The sequence below is a fragment of the Aythya marila genome (assembly GCF_965140915.1).
Source record: "Aythya marila genome assembly, chromosome: 4".
NCBI classification, from domain to species: domain Eukaryota; kingdom Metazoa; phylum Chordata; class Aves; order Anseriformes; family Anatidae; genus Aythya; species Aythya marila.
Genome location: NC_139045.1, coordinates 73,890,139 through 73,905,631, shown reverse-complemented (window position 1 = coordinate 73,905,631; position 15,493 = coordinate 73,890,139). Strand labels below are relative to the sequence as shown.

The 15,493-nt window shown below is 45.1% G+C and overlaps 1 protein-coding gene across 1 annotated transcript in view; it reads right to left on the bottom strand.

The window, feature by feature from the left end:
- Positions 1–2,930: 2,930 nt before the first annotated feature.
- The window catches only part of ADRA1D (adrenoceptor alpha 1D), a 43,018-nt gene continuing 30,455 nt past the window's right edge, over positions 2,931–15,493 (bottom strand). The window contains exon 2 of the mRNA XM_082759033.1: positions 2,931–6,614. Coding sequence (XP_082615159.1) covers positions 6,046–6,614 — 569 coding nt within the window. The 3' untranslated portion in view covers positions 2,931–6,045. The remainder of the gene's footprint in view (positions 6,615–15,493) is intronic.

Sequence of the window (15,493 nt, the reverse complement as noted above, 5' to 3'; positions counted from 1 at the left end):
AAATTTAGTTAAATTTGGTTTATTGAACTGAATGGAACTGAACATTTTGCTCTAAGCCCTCTTTTTCTTGCCTCATGGGACTTTTAGATAGGTTACTATCTCTGACTTCTTCCTACCCCCTCATAATTCTGCCTCCCAGGATGCCCGAGGGACTGGGCTGTGTGGTTGGTTCATCCTGCAAGTCAGAAGATTGTCCAAGTTTTGATAATACACTGAACCACAATAAATATCTTTGTCCTCTTTCCCCAGGGAAAAGGGATCAAAACCTCACTTTCTGCCTGCTCTTTGCCCAACATTTACCCAGACTAGAGATCATCGACTTTTGCTATGTCCCTCCATCAGTTTTTCACAACAGGTTTTGTGTCCTGTATCCTAGCCATGTGCAGATGTCTTGGATAGCCTTGGGTGGTTCAAATGGTATGAAACACATCTTCAGACAACATTTTTTTTTTGCCGTATTCTCCATAATGGAATTTAATCATCTGGCTCATACAATCATCTGGCCTTATTTTAATGGAGATGTGTTAATCCATGAGCTGATTCTCGCTGAAGTTAGCTAGCTAAGAACAGAATATATCCTTGTCCATGGTTTTAGTGTCACTACATGTGGTCTGAACCTCCATGGAGGGATATTAGATGTCCAAAAATGAAAAAGAAATGGAAACCATTGTGCCAAATGGATGAAGTTACTTTGGAGATATCTGGACAACTCCTGGCCTAAGCTACAAGCCTGCCTTCTGTGGGGAGGCCTTCACAGTCTGTCTGTTCAGGGGCTGCTTTTTCATTTCTGAGTGGTATTCAGTAATGGAAATTTCCCAGTGGGAAACTGAACCCAGGGATGGCAAAATAGTATGGCCTTGTTGACCTAATGTACACTGAAGACCAACCTTGAGTTTTTGGTATATATGCCCATTTTAGCCTATTGGCGGAGAAATGAACAGTTTAAATATGGGATGGGCTACCCAATACCCAATTAAAGAATATTTACAAATTCCTGCACCAGTTCAGAGTCTGGGTCCTTCTACCTGAGTAGCTGCTCTCTGATGGCAGGAACTTCAGGAGGGACAGAGGGGAAGGAAAAGCCTACAGTGATAGCCTACCTTTCAAGCCTACCCTTGAAATATTCTCCCAGCTGACAGCAATCACTGCCTCAGGGACTTTTCAGCTCAGAGATTGTATAAATGTCTCCAACAGCCCTTGATGGACTTTTCTGTCATGAAGGCACCTAATTGCTGTTCTAACCCCTATAAACTTTTGGCAGATGCAATATCTCGTGGTGATGAATTCTATGATTTAAGTATGTGCCATGTGAAGAATTACCTCGCTTTGTTCATTTTTATAACTGGATTTGATGCCATTTAGTTCTTGTATTATGAGAAACAGTGAACAATCATCCACTATTTGTCTTCTCTCTGACACTCCTGATTTTATCGACCTCTATCGTGGTACTCCTCAGTCATCTCTATTTTCCAGGAAAATGCGCTTTGATTTAATTGTTCTTCAGACAGAAACTACCCCATATCTTTGGTCATCTTTGTCAGCCTTTTCTGAACCCTTTCTAAATCCATTTTATTCTTTTTTTCAGCTGGGCTAATCAGAACAATAGGTGGTAGTCAAATTAGAGACATGTGATAGATTTATTCAGAGGTGCAAAGATGTTTTCCAGGTTATTTGTCATCTCTTTCCCAGAAAACCTTAACATCCAGTTTTCCCTGTTACTGTTATCAAATTTTGACCCGAAGAGATGAGATTGCTGAGCCAGACTGTGAGGGAAGCTGGACCAGCATCAGCCTGGCCCCTGACCCTCTCTTCGCTATGCAGGCCATACAATGTTCTCAATGGGTTAAACTGGGGGTGAGGAAGGATGCCAACAGCCACGTGCCCAGGCTAGCACTGCTGTTCCAAAGGCTCATTCAGTCCTTGTGACCATGGCATGGGTCTTGCTTATCATGCCCTAGAGAAAACCAACAGAGAATCACTTAATTTCCCTCCTGGCATCCAAGCAGGGCAGCAGCATGACTTATTAGTCCCTTTAGAAAAATTTAAGTGACATCAGTCAAGAGCATCCTTTGCTGTGGGCTCACAAGAGGACACAGCATCCCTCCCACTTCATCAGCATCAGTATGACTCAACCACACACACACAAAAAACACGTGGGGAGGTCAGGACAATCTTCTCCTGGAGCTGTGGAGCTGCAGTCAGTGACAGCTCACTTCGCCCCTGCCCCGAGGTGTCCCCAAAGAACAGACAGCCTTGGGCCATGCTCAGTCATTTGCACTGTAAAGAAATATTTCTGGGATACTGTAAAATGCTTTCAGAGCTCTGCTTCTCCCCTCACTGCATTTCAATCTCTACTATATGATGTTTCCCTAGGGCCCTGTGGGATGGATGTCTTGCCTTCTTTTCCTGTTGTCCCCTTTGGGCTTTTCCAGCTCTGAGTTCTTGCCATGATCCCCAGCCCTGAGGCACCTCTGCCCGGTATCTGGACCTGCTGTCAGGCTGCATTTTGGGAAACTGAGTACCTGGAGTGAGCATAAGAAATGTTATTTCCATTTCACCACAGGTAGTATTTTTGTGATGATGGAATTCTGACTTTAGAATAAAAATTATATATATATATATATATATATATTTTTTTTTTTTTCCAAAGAAATCTTTGACAAGTTAAAATTTCAGATTTCATTTAAAAATCCTACTCTGATGGAAATTCTTTCACTGGATCTTGCTCCTGACCATAACTCATTCAATAACCTTCTCTCCTCTACTCCCATGGTTTATGGCTGCATCCATATCCCTCCTGCAGCAGGTTGTATTTGGGAGAAGACACAGCTGGTGCAACCCCTTTACCTCTGTGTGGCATGAGGCAGAGAATATAATTTTCTGATTTTTTTTTTTTTTTGGTCATATATTCTTGCACATGGGAATAATTATTGTGTAATTACAAAAAAAAAAAAAAAAATCCTTGAGAAAAACACAAGGGCTGATAATATACAGCTTTTGCTTCCTCCCTCCCTTATCCCCTACAGCCTCTATTCAAAAAATCAGACACAGTTCACAGCAACGTTTTAGACGGGTTTGTGCATGTATTTGGTACAAATAAACAAAAATATGTGCATTCTGTTTCATAGAGCTTACATCAATCTGACATTACTTGAATCACAAAACAGAAATACTCCAGCTAATAAATACATCTGTGGATGAAAAATAAAAATCTATACATAAAAAATTCCAATGTCTGCTAAAGGAAATGTACACTTATATACACACTGTAAACAATAGTAATGCAACCCAACTGCAGTCCAGCTCAGGCTGACGGGGACCTTCTTTCCTCCTCGGATGGGACTCGTGAGAGTCTCCTGGCGTCGAAGCTGCTCTTCACCATCCTCAACACTCGGCTCGTCGAAGCAGCAAGGTCTGGCGATGCGATAAGGACACAAAGCCGGCGTGATGAGGTGAGAGCTGCTGGGTGACCAAGGGACAGGGGCTTTGGGAAATGGCCTGCTTGGTGAATTTGGAGAAATGGGGCCATACCCTCCGCGGGTCACACACTTGGTGGTCCAGAGAAGTCAACAGGGTCAGACCGAATTCGCTTCCTGAAGGTCTGAGCCCATTTTTCCAAAGCTGGGAGAGCTCAGAAATTAAGGGATTCAAAGGGAAAAGCACAAGCTTAGATACTCAGGGTGTATTTCGTACAACACTGTCCTTCCCCTGTCAGCAAACGCAGCCCCAATCTCCCCTAAATGAATCTCTGCATGTACAGATTCCAGTCCTGGCATGGACTCTTCAGATGCAAGGTGCTAAATGAAAGAAGGGACCTGGCTTGGGTGAGAAATAGATATATAATATGCTTGTGTGTGCTTAAACAGACTTTATCCTCATTTTCTCTCCTGTAAAGGATTGGGATGGAGAAGCAGAAAAACCCCAGACTAGTCTTTCTTTCCCTTCTTCGTGCTTTCAAGGGACTGGAGGTTGTAAATGTAAATATTTCAAAATTGGAAAAAAAGAAAGAAGGAAAGTTAAAAGATCAGGGAGAAGTGTAAGAGGTAATTTCAGCTCATTCTTGGGAATGAGCGGCTTCCCAGCAATTGCTAAATTGAGCTGCCCTTTCCCCAGTGCCTAGTGCAGTGCAGCCCATATGTCTTGTTGGGGTTAACTGCTAGGAGGAAAATATTTGGACAAAATCCTTAGGTCTTTGTGCATCCAGTTCAGAGTCCATTGCACTGAGTAAAAGGCAGGAGGGTGTTATGGGTGCTGAGGTAGGGCACACTCTGAATGTCTCAGCATGAAAGAAAGTAAAATTAAAAGAAATCTACATTTTCCTTGGTTTTAATTTCCTTTAAAACTAAAAACCAGCAGAAAGAAAGTCACGTTCTCCATGCTGTGCTAGGACACTTTCATCTCCTTTGACAGCCACCCTTAAGAGGATTAGCTGGACGTGCAGTAGGCACATTCATGAATATGCCTAATGTGTCTGGGGGACAGTGCTGGTGTGGATGAGTTTCCATCCAGGACATACTCAGCATCGTGTCTCCACCCTTGGGCTTCATGTTCCTCTTCTTTATTTACCCTTAGACCAAGACCTCACACTTGGGGGCTGTGAGCAGGGAAAACAAACAAACAAACTTTATCAACACTGCTTTTGGCCACGCTAACCAAGAGTAATTCCTGTTAACCAACAAAGGCTTTGATGTGTCAGGGAGGGGGGAAGCCACTTGGGAAAAGAGTTCTGAGTCTAGAATCACAGAATCCTTTAGGTTGGGAAAGAGCTTCAAGACCCTCCAGGCCAACCATCATCCTGACCTACTGAGTCCCATCACTAAACCAGGTCCCTGAGTGCCACATCCACGTCTCTTGAACGCCTCCAGAGATGGGGACCCCACCACTTCTTTGGGCAGCCCATTCCAGTGCTTGATCACCCTCACCATGAAGAAATTCCTCCTGATCTCCAACCTAAACGTCCCCTGGTTCAATCTGAGACTGTTTCCTTGTGCTCTGGTATGGTCCCGACTGGGGAAAAGATGGATCCACAAGAGGGAGCTCCCACTGCACTTCAGCTCCCTTTAAGCTGTGGCTCTGTGAGTAATGGGAACAGGCCCAGCCTCACCCACCCCACCTTCCTCAGCCACAGCTAGGAATACGTCTTTATTCCATGTTGTTTGAGAGAAAGAGCAAGTGGGGATAAGAAGGAGAGAGAAAAAGACTGGGGATGGCCAACATCAAAAGGAGTCTCCACATCACAGAGGGATGCAGGCCAGAACAAGATGGGTTGCAAATTTCTCACTGGAAAGTGAAATGAGAAACACGTCGCAGGTTGGAGTTAGAGAAGAGAGACCTGCACACCTGTTGGCATCAGTGTATGCATCTGGACTGCTCCTCTGGGCTAAAACCAGGCTGCGAGGAAGTGGCAAAGCTGTGGGCACCGCAAACACGATGGCTGAGAGCCAGGATCCCCCAGCTCTGCTCGGGAATACCGCAGTCTGCTCACTCTCGAAAGAAAAGGCTTGGGCTACAGGTTCTGTCCAGCCCTGTAGCCCTACAAGCCCCCAGCCCACTGTCTAAAGGGTCAGCTGCCAGCTACTGCTCACAGCATCCGTTCGGGATGCTGCCTCTGGATGGAAATGTTATCACGTGTGCTAAGGCAGAGTTGGCACCTGTTGGGGTTCAATCCTTCCAGTAGCTTTTGTGGTGGTATTTTTAAGGCAAAGGAGATGTTCTGGTTTCCCTTAATTGCACAGCTTCTTCCAAAGTCAAAGAGAACCATCCCATGGGAGGAAACAGCTCTTTTCCTAAGGCCAGATCCACCCCACACTTTCCCCTCTTGCCACAGCTCGTTAAAATGGGATGTGCCATTGACTCGTATTTGAGGAACCCATAACCCCATAGAAGGGGCTGACCTCCCCGTGGGGGAAGCTTGTACAACCTTTGGGCAACTGCATTTTATACCTGATTGCTGCTTCCAGTCTGCCTGACAGACCCACAGGTGGCATCCCTTCACGTTTCTGCTAGATACAGCTAAAGAAACCATCGAGAGCTGTCCTGGTGCCTTCAGATATCTGTCTCTCTCAGCCCACAGCAGTCTGTTAAGTCATAGGTTTGATAGTCAATGGTTTCCGTAAAGTCATGAGGGATCCCAATAGAGACAGACTCCACCTCGGTTTTGTAGGAGGCTGTCACCCCCCCTTTGCTGGAGCCGCCCCGGATTTTGTTAGAAAGGCTGTTCATCTTTTCCTTCAGCTGGGTGGACGCTGGCTTCTGGAATGGAGTGAGCATTTTCCAGCCCTTGAAGCTGAGCGTTCGCCTCTTACCGGCCCTCTCCTGCAAGGAGGAGTTAAATAGGAACGAGCTGTGCAGGGTGCTGATCCTGGGCCTCAGGTCCGTCTCGGAGCCTCGCACGGAGCTGTTCATGGAGGCCCCTCGCCAGTGGTGGTCGTAGACGCGCCAGATGGGACGTCTTCGCCGGTGGCATTGGCACTTCAGCAGCCTGATGAAGGCTCGCTTGAACTCCTTGCTGGAGCAGGGGTAGATGATGGGGTTCACGCAGCTGTTGAAGTATCCCAGCCAGAAGATGACCTTGAAGACCATTTCCGAGGGCTTCAGAGATGGGAAGAAAGAACCTTGGAAGAGATTAAAAGAAATAAGGTTAGAAGGGAGAAGACATGGCAGCAAAGGGTAGCACAGGTGGTGGAGAGCCCTGTCTGAAAGGCAAGCTTTGCAGAGAAGGCTGAAGGCATGATTTTATTAGGTCCTTGGCTTGCAATGCTGTTATGACCAGAGTGAAGATCTGCAGGACTGGAGGGCATGGAGCAAAAAGATAGATGACACCATATCCATGGCAGGAGCCTTCTAACCCCCATTGCAAAAGGGGTCAGAGCAATGGACCCAGCACAGCTGTGAGCCGTCAGGTCAAGCCCATAGAGCTTGGAGACAGTCTGTTAATTACATTATGGAAGTAAAATATGTTATGAATGTTAATTATACTAGTTCCTGCTACTTGGAAAAGCTCTTTTGTCCACCCAAACCCTGATTTCTACTTCTGTGCTGAAGGATCCCACTGGCTCTTGATGTAAAAGACGGGGAGTTGTTTTGCAGCCAGAAGATGTCAGTGTTGCTCCCACATGGCCCCATCACTTAGTATTCCTTACTCAGATCTGAAATAACTTTCTGACTCAGCCTTAATTTCTCTTAATTTTAGCTCTGGATGACAAATCATGCCACCATGTGACTGAGCGTTAATTTGTATTTTAGTAAATAACATTAGCTCTGGATATCATTATTATTTTCCCCATGCTCAAAAGCCTGGTGTCAAAACAGTAAAACAGGTGCCAGGAGCCAGAAATTCAGGACCGAGGCTCTGAACTTCCACAGACTGCATCAAAGCTCCCCAGTGTTTTGGTTTTTTTTTTCCCTTTTTTATTTTTACTTTTTTTTTTTTTTTTTACTTTTTTTTTTTTTTTAATTTTATTATTTTTTGAGAAAAACCATCATCCAGGAAACCCAAAGCTCTGATTTCAGCAAAGCTTTCCTACACCCATTCCTAATCAGCCCGGAGTCTGCAGCCAGACTCAGTGTGTCAGGTACGTGGGCTACCCCATCACGGACAGATCTCAGCATTTTCTGATGCTTAGGCAGGGAAAACACATACGCAGACGTGTGGCTTAAATATCTGCCGAAGGCCAACTCAAGTCAAAGGGCTGGAGCACATGCTGGTGTCAATATGTGCTGCAGGAGGCAGTGAATAAGGACAGCCAGCAGGGTTGATGTCTCTGTGATGAAAAGACCTGGGGCCAGCACGGAGATGGATGGCGTTTGCGGAGTAATGAGCAGCCCCTGGTGTTGGAGCCCACGGTTTTGAACAGAAAAGTAGTGCCGGGGTTGTAGTGTCCCTGCTGTGGCTGTGTTTGCTTAAAGGGATTTATTCCTTCTGGGACACGGCTGAGATTTATAGGTTGGCACTAGGCTGCTTGAATCACCACGTTGAATTCTAACCACAGCAGAAACACTGCCCTGAGTGTTTGGTTAACCAGGAGTAAAGACCCCAGGGGTGCTGGGGGCAATCTCCATTTCCTTAATGTCTCCGTTCTCCATCCAGACAAGGTTTTAAGCCTTTTCCTTTCCTTGTGCAGCCTGCAGCCCACCCCCAGGAGCTCCACACACCATCCTGATGCAATGTGGATCATCAGTGGGTTCCTAGGACCAGCAGTGGGTTCCTTGAACCAGTGGTGGGTTCCTAGGGCTAGTGGTGGGTTTATATGACCAGCACCAATTCCTCTCCTCAATCTCAGCTCTCAGCAATAACACCTGTGTGTGTTTTCCTGCCTGGGCTCCTCCATGCTCCATCCTGGTGCAAACCAGACTCTGAGGCCATGTGCTACCTGCAAGGGGCTCCCTGGCTCTCAGCTCTTCAGGCAGACCTTGTGTTGTCCTCAGTGTGAGCATATGGGGCCAAGATAGGTGAAGGAGCCCGTCAAGCATGGATTCCCACTCATACCTTTGTTAGGGGAGAGGTTCCGTGCCTCAGTTTACCCAATGTAGAATGGGGTTCATTACCATCATCTCTTGTATGGTGCTGTTGGGGACCCTGTTTGCAGTACTCTCAGTTCCTAGAGGAGCTGTGGCTTTATGTAGCTTTTATTTTAACTTGAGAGAGAGGAAAAAAAAAAAAAAAAGCTATGGTAACAAAGCAAATAAAAGAAGAAACTCTTTAGAAATGAAGCTAGTGATTACTGCTTGAGCCAGGCTACTTAAGAGATTGGTGCTTGCTTAGCCTGTTGGCTGTTAAAATAATAATTTATATCTAGTGTTTAGTGCTTCATTGCACAATGCAGTTTCCGTACAACATTCTTTGTTTTAGCATCCAGATAAAAAAGACAAACTGGGAAAAAAGCACAGCTACGACTTCCTTGAATTTCAACTTTGGCTACTTTTCACCCTCTAGAACCTCGTGTGCATCTGAAGACAAAGGGCTCATTGCCATCCTCATTACCATGCAAATAAGCATGCCCCTTGGAAGAGATGTCTATGGAGTGCATCCATAGCTTCCTCATTCAATCACACTGGGATGAAAAAAGTAGGCAGGGAGTCCCCAGAATGGGTCTCTGTCTGGTGACTTTGTACATGCTGGAACATCTGACTGCCTTGGTAGGCAATGGGAAGCAGATCTTAGGGGAGAGTTTGTGGCTCTTATGTAGTGAATGAATAAAGTATGAAAGGAATTAGCCCTCACTTTCATGCACACAACGACATTTTGATAGAGGATTTATGAACTGGGCTATGTAGTGGTGATTCTATAGGAACATGGATGATGTTGGGATGCCTGGAAGAAAGCACAGAGTAATGGGCACCTGAAGAGCTCAGGAAACGGATACTTCCAAGGTTCAGAAACAGAAAATGGGAATAAAAATTCAAGTATAGAAATGGGAAGTGATACATCAGCACTTTAGCCTGATCAGTCAGTGTATGAGCACATTTTGATGATGTGGCCCAAAAAATATCAAAGACAGAACAGGGCATTATCAAAGGCAGAGCATGGAGCCCAAATGTTGTAGAATTTGTGCCATGTCATGTTTTTTTAAATCCCAGTTGTATCTTGGTCTAGGATGCTCCCAGGCAGAGGCTCATCTTTCTTATTTGCCACTGCCTGGTCAAGAAAGGCTCTGGACATCCTGCTGAGAACTTTTCATTCTCCTAATATATACATTTTTTATAACATTACTGCTGGGGGGTTGAAAATTCCTTTTGAGTTTTAGTCCATAGGGAATTTTCTAAAAGGTCATTTCAAATCTTGCTGAGCCTTCATACTCATGTTGGAGATCTGAACAAGGACTGCAGGTCCTGCTGGAACCCTTGATAATTATCTTCAGCAGGATTAAGAAATTAAGAAAGCTGCAGGTGAATTCTCAGGGAAAGCTTGTCCCCACCATGTAAAGTGACCAGAGTCACAGTCTAAATGTGATCAGAAGATCAATTTTTTTTATTTTTTTTTTTGGTGTTGCTAAAGTTGAACCAATAAAATATGTGCTCTGAAGGCAAAAAATCAATTTGTTTGGTTTTCTTACAGTGGATGTATGCCTGTATGCCATGTATATACCTACACATTTTTTTCTTGTCACCCTGCTCATATCTGGGAAAAAAAAAACCTAACTACAAACCTCTGAACCCAGGGGCTAAAGTCCCCAAAGCTGTAACATGCATGTGGGTGCAATCTCCCCTCCACGCACCCAAACACTTAGCTTTTTTTTTTGTTATTATTATTATTATTATTTTAGGCTGTTTAAGCTAGCACAATCTCGTGATCTTTCCCTGTCTGCACTTCTCCACCCTGCCCTCTCCATGACTCAGCCGAAGGTGATATCACTGGATTGTTTGGAGAGTTGCTGGTCCCAGTGTTCAGCACACAAAAAAATAAAGCAAAACAAGGAAAAAAGACAAATGCACAAGTGAAAGTGGATCCAGTCCAATCTAAATTCTGGCCCTGGCTCCCAGTATGCAGCCAGAATCTGTGAGCAGGCTTGCTTTCTGCCGCAGTTGGCAGGAGCATCTTTGTTTTAAAAGGTCCCTGCTTTTACAGCATGTCCTGAATAGTCCAGGGCACAAAAATGCTGCAAACGTGAGAGCAGGTGGGTGAGACAAAGAGCCAAAGTGATGCCCCAGTGCTCTGACATCATGAATGGAAATTCAAGGACCAGCAGGATCACTTAGACTGAGAAACCACCTTGCTGTTGCTTGGTGTGAACTTTGTATGAGGAATGGCTCTGGATACAAATAGCTCATGGAGAGTTAGGCCCTGCACGTGTTAATAGAGAACAATTATTCACTACCTTTTCCACTACAAGGGGCACCAAGGAGGACGAAGGGTAGTGGGTGGTAGGATGAAAATGAAGATAAGGGGGTGGTTCATCTCAGAGCGTGTTCCTCAACAGGAGCCCATGGATGCTAAAAGCATTCAAAAATGATTGGACAAACTCACTGTAAAGAAAAAAAAATCTACCACGGTGCCAACCCAACTATTCATGAGTTAGGAAGTTCCAGAAATTCATACATAGCATTAGGCCCCTGGGACAGCTGAGCTTCTCCTGAATGTAGCCTCCAAGGTCAGGAGGGAACTGAAACTCCCTCAGGATGTGTCAGAGCAGCAAGGCAAGAGAATTGCAGCTGGTATAGAAAAAAACAGGGTGGGAAGTAGTGAGGTTGCTGAAGCTCCTGGCCACAGAAACTGTCATAGCCTCTTCCTTATTTTCTTTCTGTCTCTTGCAAAGTAAATTAATTACATTTCATCCAAAGTAATCATGAGCTGCCACTTTCCATCCGTTACCCAGCTTGCACCCCACCTCGCCATCTCCTTGTGGAACCTCCATGAAGGATGCTATTCCTGACGTGGCTGCCAAGTGATGGGAGAAAGGGCTGGAAATCAGCAAGGATTTCTGCCTACGTGTGGGACTGGGAGTCTCAACATCTGGCCAGACTTTCGTGACCTTCTCCTCCATCCACAATTGACAATTTCCTTTGGGCATCCATAGGCATATCAGTGTCTCTAGAGGGTTAATGCCTCCCTGCAGCTGGTGGCATGTCTTGGAGTGAGGGGGGAGTTCACTGCCCTCCTAGGACGGATCCAAGAGCTGCTTGGCGTTGGGAGGAGGACAGCGTGTTCGCAGTGACTCCGGCATTTTCCCTGGAGGACGATGGCGTTGGGATATCGGGTGGAATTCCTCAGGCCTGCGAGCCTTCCAGCTGTGGCCCGACCCCATAAACAAGCTGCAGATAAGCCCCAGCTTCTGTCACGCCAACGAAAACCCTCTAAAGCTGCTTGTGTGCATCTTTGCATGTAGGCATGCCTGATCATTCGAACTTTTGCACCCTGACCCTGCTGGAAAGAAAAGTATGGAGAAGCCACCCCTTCCCTGCCCATTGCTGCATTATTTTTTCCCATGATGATGGTTGGTTCCTCTTGGAGAGCTCCAGCAATGCCAAAACCCATGGTAGGGTGAATGTATCTGGTACCCAGGGTCAATGTGCTGGGGCCCAGGGAAGAATGTTGTTAGGGCTAAGGGCAGCCAGAAAGTTGCAAAGACAGAAGATGCCAGCTTTGTAGGGGATGAGGGATCTGGAAAACATTGGTGTTTTCAATAGCATCTCAAATTCGAGGACTGACTGCAGTTTGCCCATCAGCAAGAGAATCATAATGTGGCAGAGCCCTGTTCTGATATTTACTGGTCTATTTCTCTAATCCCCAAACATTAGTTACTAAGTAGTTACCTAAGCAGGTCCCTGGGCTGTTCTTACACTCAGTGACTTAGTCAGTACTGCCAATGGAAAGGATGGAGCAATCCACCTCATCCTGAAGCATAAATCCCTACTGGCCAGGTGAATCACACTCAGTCTCTGCTGTCTGGACCCAGATGTCTCATTCTTGGGGAGACACCATGTTATGGGCAAATAACATTACTGTAGATGAATTTCACCCTTAATGCCATTGGGATCCGGTGGCCTCCTCCTGCTTTAGGAGGAGTCTTGAAATGTTTTCATGCATCCCTCATGTGCAGGATAGGGACTGCTTCATCAGCAAACCTCCCATGGTGGTGAAGGGTGGCACAGAGAGTCACACAGGTACATCGACACTGCTACCTCACAGAAACCTAACAAGGGCTTTCAAGTCTTAGATTGTGCAAAGTGCTAATTTGTTCAGCATGTTCCAGCTAGATCTCTCTGGATAAATTGTGTCCAGGGAGCAAATTCACTCCAGGGACTGCTCTCAAAAGGCCACCAGGACTTGACTATGCAGTCCCACAGCATTGCCCCAGCAGGTTCTGCACCCTTAATTACATCCATATGCCTTCATGCCACATCACAGGGCATGCAATGTAAAGAATCTATTCAAGACTGAAGATCCACTCTACCGGAGACTCACAACTCCTGCAAGAGAGTAATTTTTTTGTAGGACCACTGGGGCATTGCACGGGGCCAAGAGAGGCTTTGTGCCAGGGACTGTAAAGTACACAGTCTGCTCTAGTCTATGCTGCAGCCCATGCTCTGGGGGATCATTGTCTGGGATTTGTTCACTTTTTTTAGCAGTGTCTGACTCCTGGTACTTAGCTTTGTTCCTGAGAAAGTTGTAGTGATTTGCTGGGAACCATTGGGCAAACATAATGCACAAAGCTTTGTTACCCTGAACTGAATATCCTGCCTTCCATCTTTTATTAGGGATCTATAAAGAAGAATGTCTTGCTCATAATAACGAAAGGATAATTCATTTACTGTTAGGGACTGTAGCCTGCCACTGAACAGTAGTTGACATACAGAGCCCTGAGTCTGTAGAAGAGCCAAGAATGGATTCCCATGATTTCCAAATCTGTAGCCCTGTGGCATGATCATAAAGCCATCATTTTAAACCATATCTGTCAGCAGGATGAGGACTGAGAGTTTTTCCCTGCTTTCTGATATTTAGTATGAGCTTTGAATCAGGCAGGGCTGGGTAGAGCAAAGGGAGAGATACTTTGAAACAAGAACTGGCCTTGAATACTGCAAACCAAGCTCACTTCTCCATATAACAAATCTTTGGAAATTACTTAGGTGAAAATTTTGGAAGGAAACGAAGAGCAGGACTGAATACTTGCCTTACACATTAATGAAGGCAATTAGCTCCCTCATGCCTGCAATGAAGCCTTAAGACTGCTGCTGACCATTAATCCCGGGCCACCTGATGAACCTGTCATCACAAGGGCTTTGCTCACAACGTGGTGGAAAACATGGACAATTCAATGTCTAAAATGTGTCTAAAATTCAGTGTCAAGATGGACTGCTTGGTCCATTTGCTGAGAAGGAGAGAGGCTGGGCAGCAGAATCAGAGCCACAGATAATGCTCAACTCAACAGAGTCAGTAGGAGGATGGGCTTTAAAAATGAGTCACAAGAATAAGAAGACAAAGTTTTTTTTTTTTTTTTTTCATCTGGCACCTCGTACAGACTCCCTTAAAGGTAGTATTTTTGCACTATGTCTTACGCCTGGGAAAGATAGATGTATATCCAACTGCCTGTTCCTTAACAATTCACAGATAATAGCCTGGCTCCAACCCCAAAGGGGACTTTAAAACAAACCTTAAAATCATGAGACTCAGCAAAAGGACATAAATAAAATTAGGAAAATAATAACAATAAAAAAAGCAACAAACCCACGTCTGGAAGACTGGCCAATTTGGCAAATCCAAAGGGAGATATCAGGAAGGTTCTTATTTGCCTGATACAAATGAGGAAAAATAGCAATAATAGGTCTCCAGAGAGAAGGAAAAAGTCAGGGTAACCGAGCTGCATGTCAAGAGCTCTTGCCTTTCTGTCTGAGCAGGAAGACAACTGGAATTTGCTTGCTGATGTTACAGTGAGCACAACAGAGACCGCAGTGAGATTCTTGCCCGCATGGCTAAAGAGAGGAAACAAGCTTGGAGCCGACTCTGAAAAGAAAATTTCCATCTGGCTTGGGATCTGAATGAACATAACGGCCGCTCGATGTTGCTAGGTTCCCTCTGGGGAAGTCAAAAATCGGCGTGTCGTTCAGCGAGGAGCATTTCCGTGGCTCCTTTGTGCAAAGGACGGGTGTCCTCAGCAGGAAGGTCTTGCCATGGGAGTCCTGTGTGGGCTCACCAGTGACACAAACATGATACCAGTAATGATACCAGTAATGATACCAAACATGATACTAATAATTCTGTGCTTTGTAGCCTCATGGCAGCTTGTTTATGAGCACAGGAGGTCACCACCACCTCACCAAACACCCTCCTCCCTTCCCCTCTCTGCTGTTCCTTACTCCGTGACAAAAAATTTGACTTCAACACCCCTTTTTCAAGCAACACAAGTAGGAGCAACCCATCCACACAGAACATCACTGTCATCAGCACCCGCTGAGGGTTTCTGTTTCCTCCCAATGGACCACAGTCAAACAGGAATAATCCAATGAATCTGTTTTTTAGTCTTTGCTGGAAGAGGTTCCCAATAGACCTCACACTAGTGTGACATCTAATCAATGTTAGGAAATATTGCATGACTTTTTCAACTAAAACAATGTTCCCTTCATGCACTATTTTGAAGAAATCAACAAGAACTTTATGATCATCAGTGCTGTAATTTAGAGAGATGAAAGCATAGTGTAGAGAGAGCAGAGAATTTAGCTGAATACCAAGAAAAGTCCCCCATAATCTAGGAAGAGAGACAGCAAAAAGGATTCGGGAGGGATCTGTTGAAGATTCATCACAAGACAGAACTTGAGAAAACCTGAGGTATTGTGATGACAAACTTTCCAGCAAAGTGGGTAAGTTAGTAGAGTTGCTGCTATGATTTATCCCTCTGATAAATTGTTTGACACATATATTTCATGGAATGTCATTAAAGCTCTTTTGCAAGAAGATTGAAGAAATGTTTCTTCAGCCCTTGCCACAAAGACCTCTGTGCTTTGCTATCTATAAATAGTGAATGAACATAGCACGGGGCTTTAGACCAGTTGTTCTCCA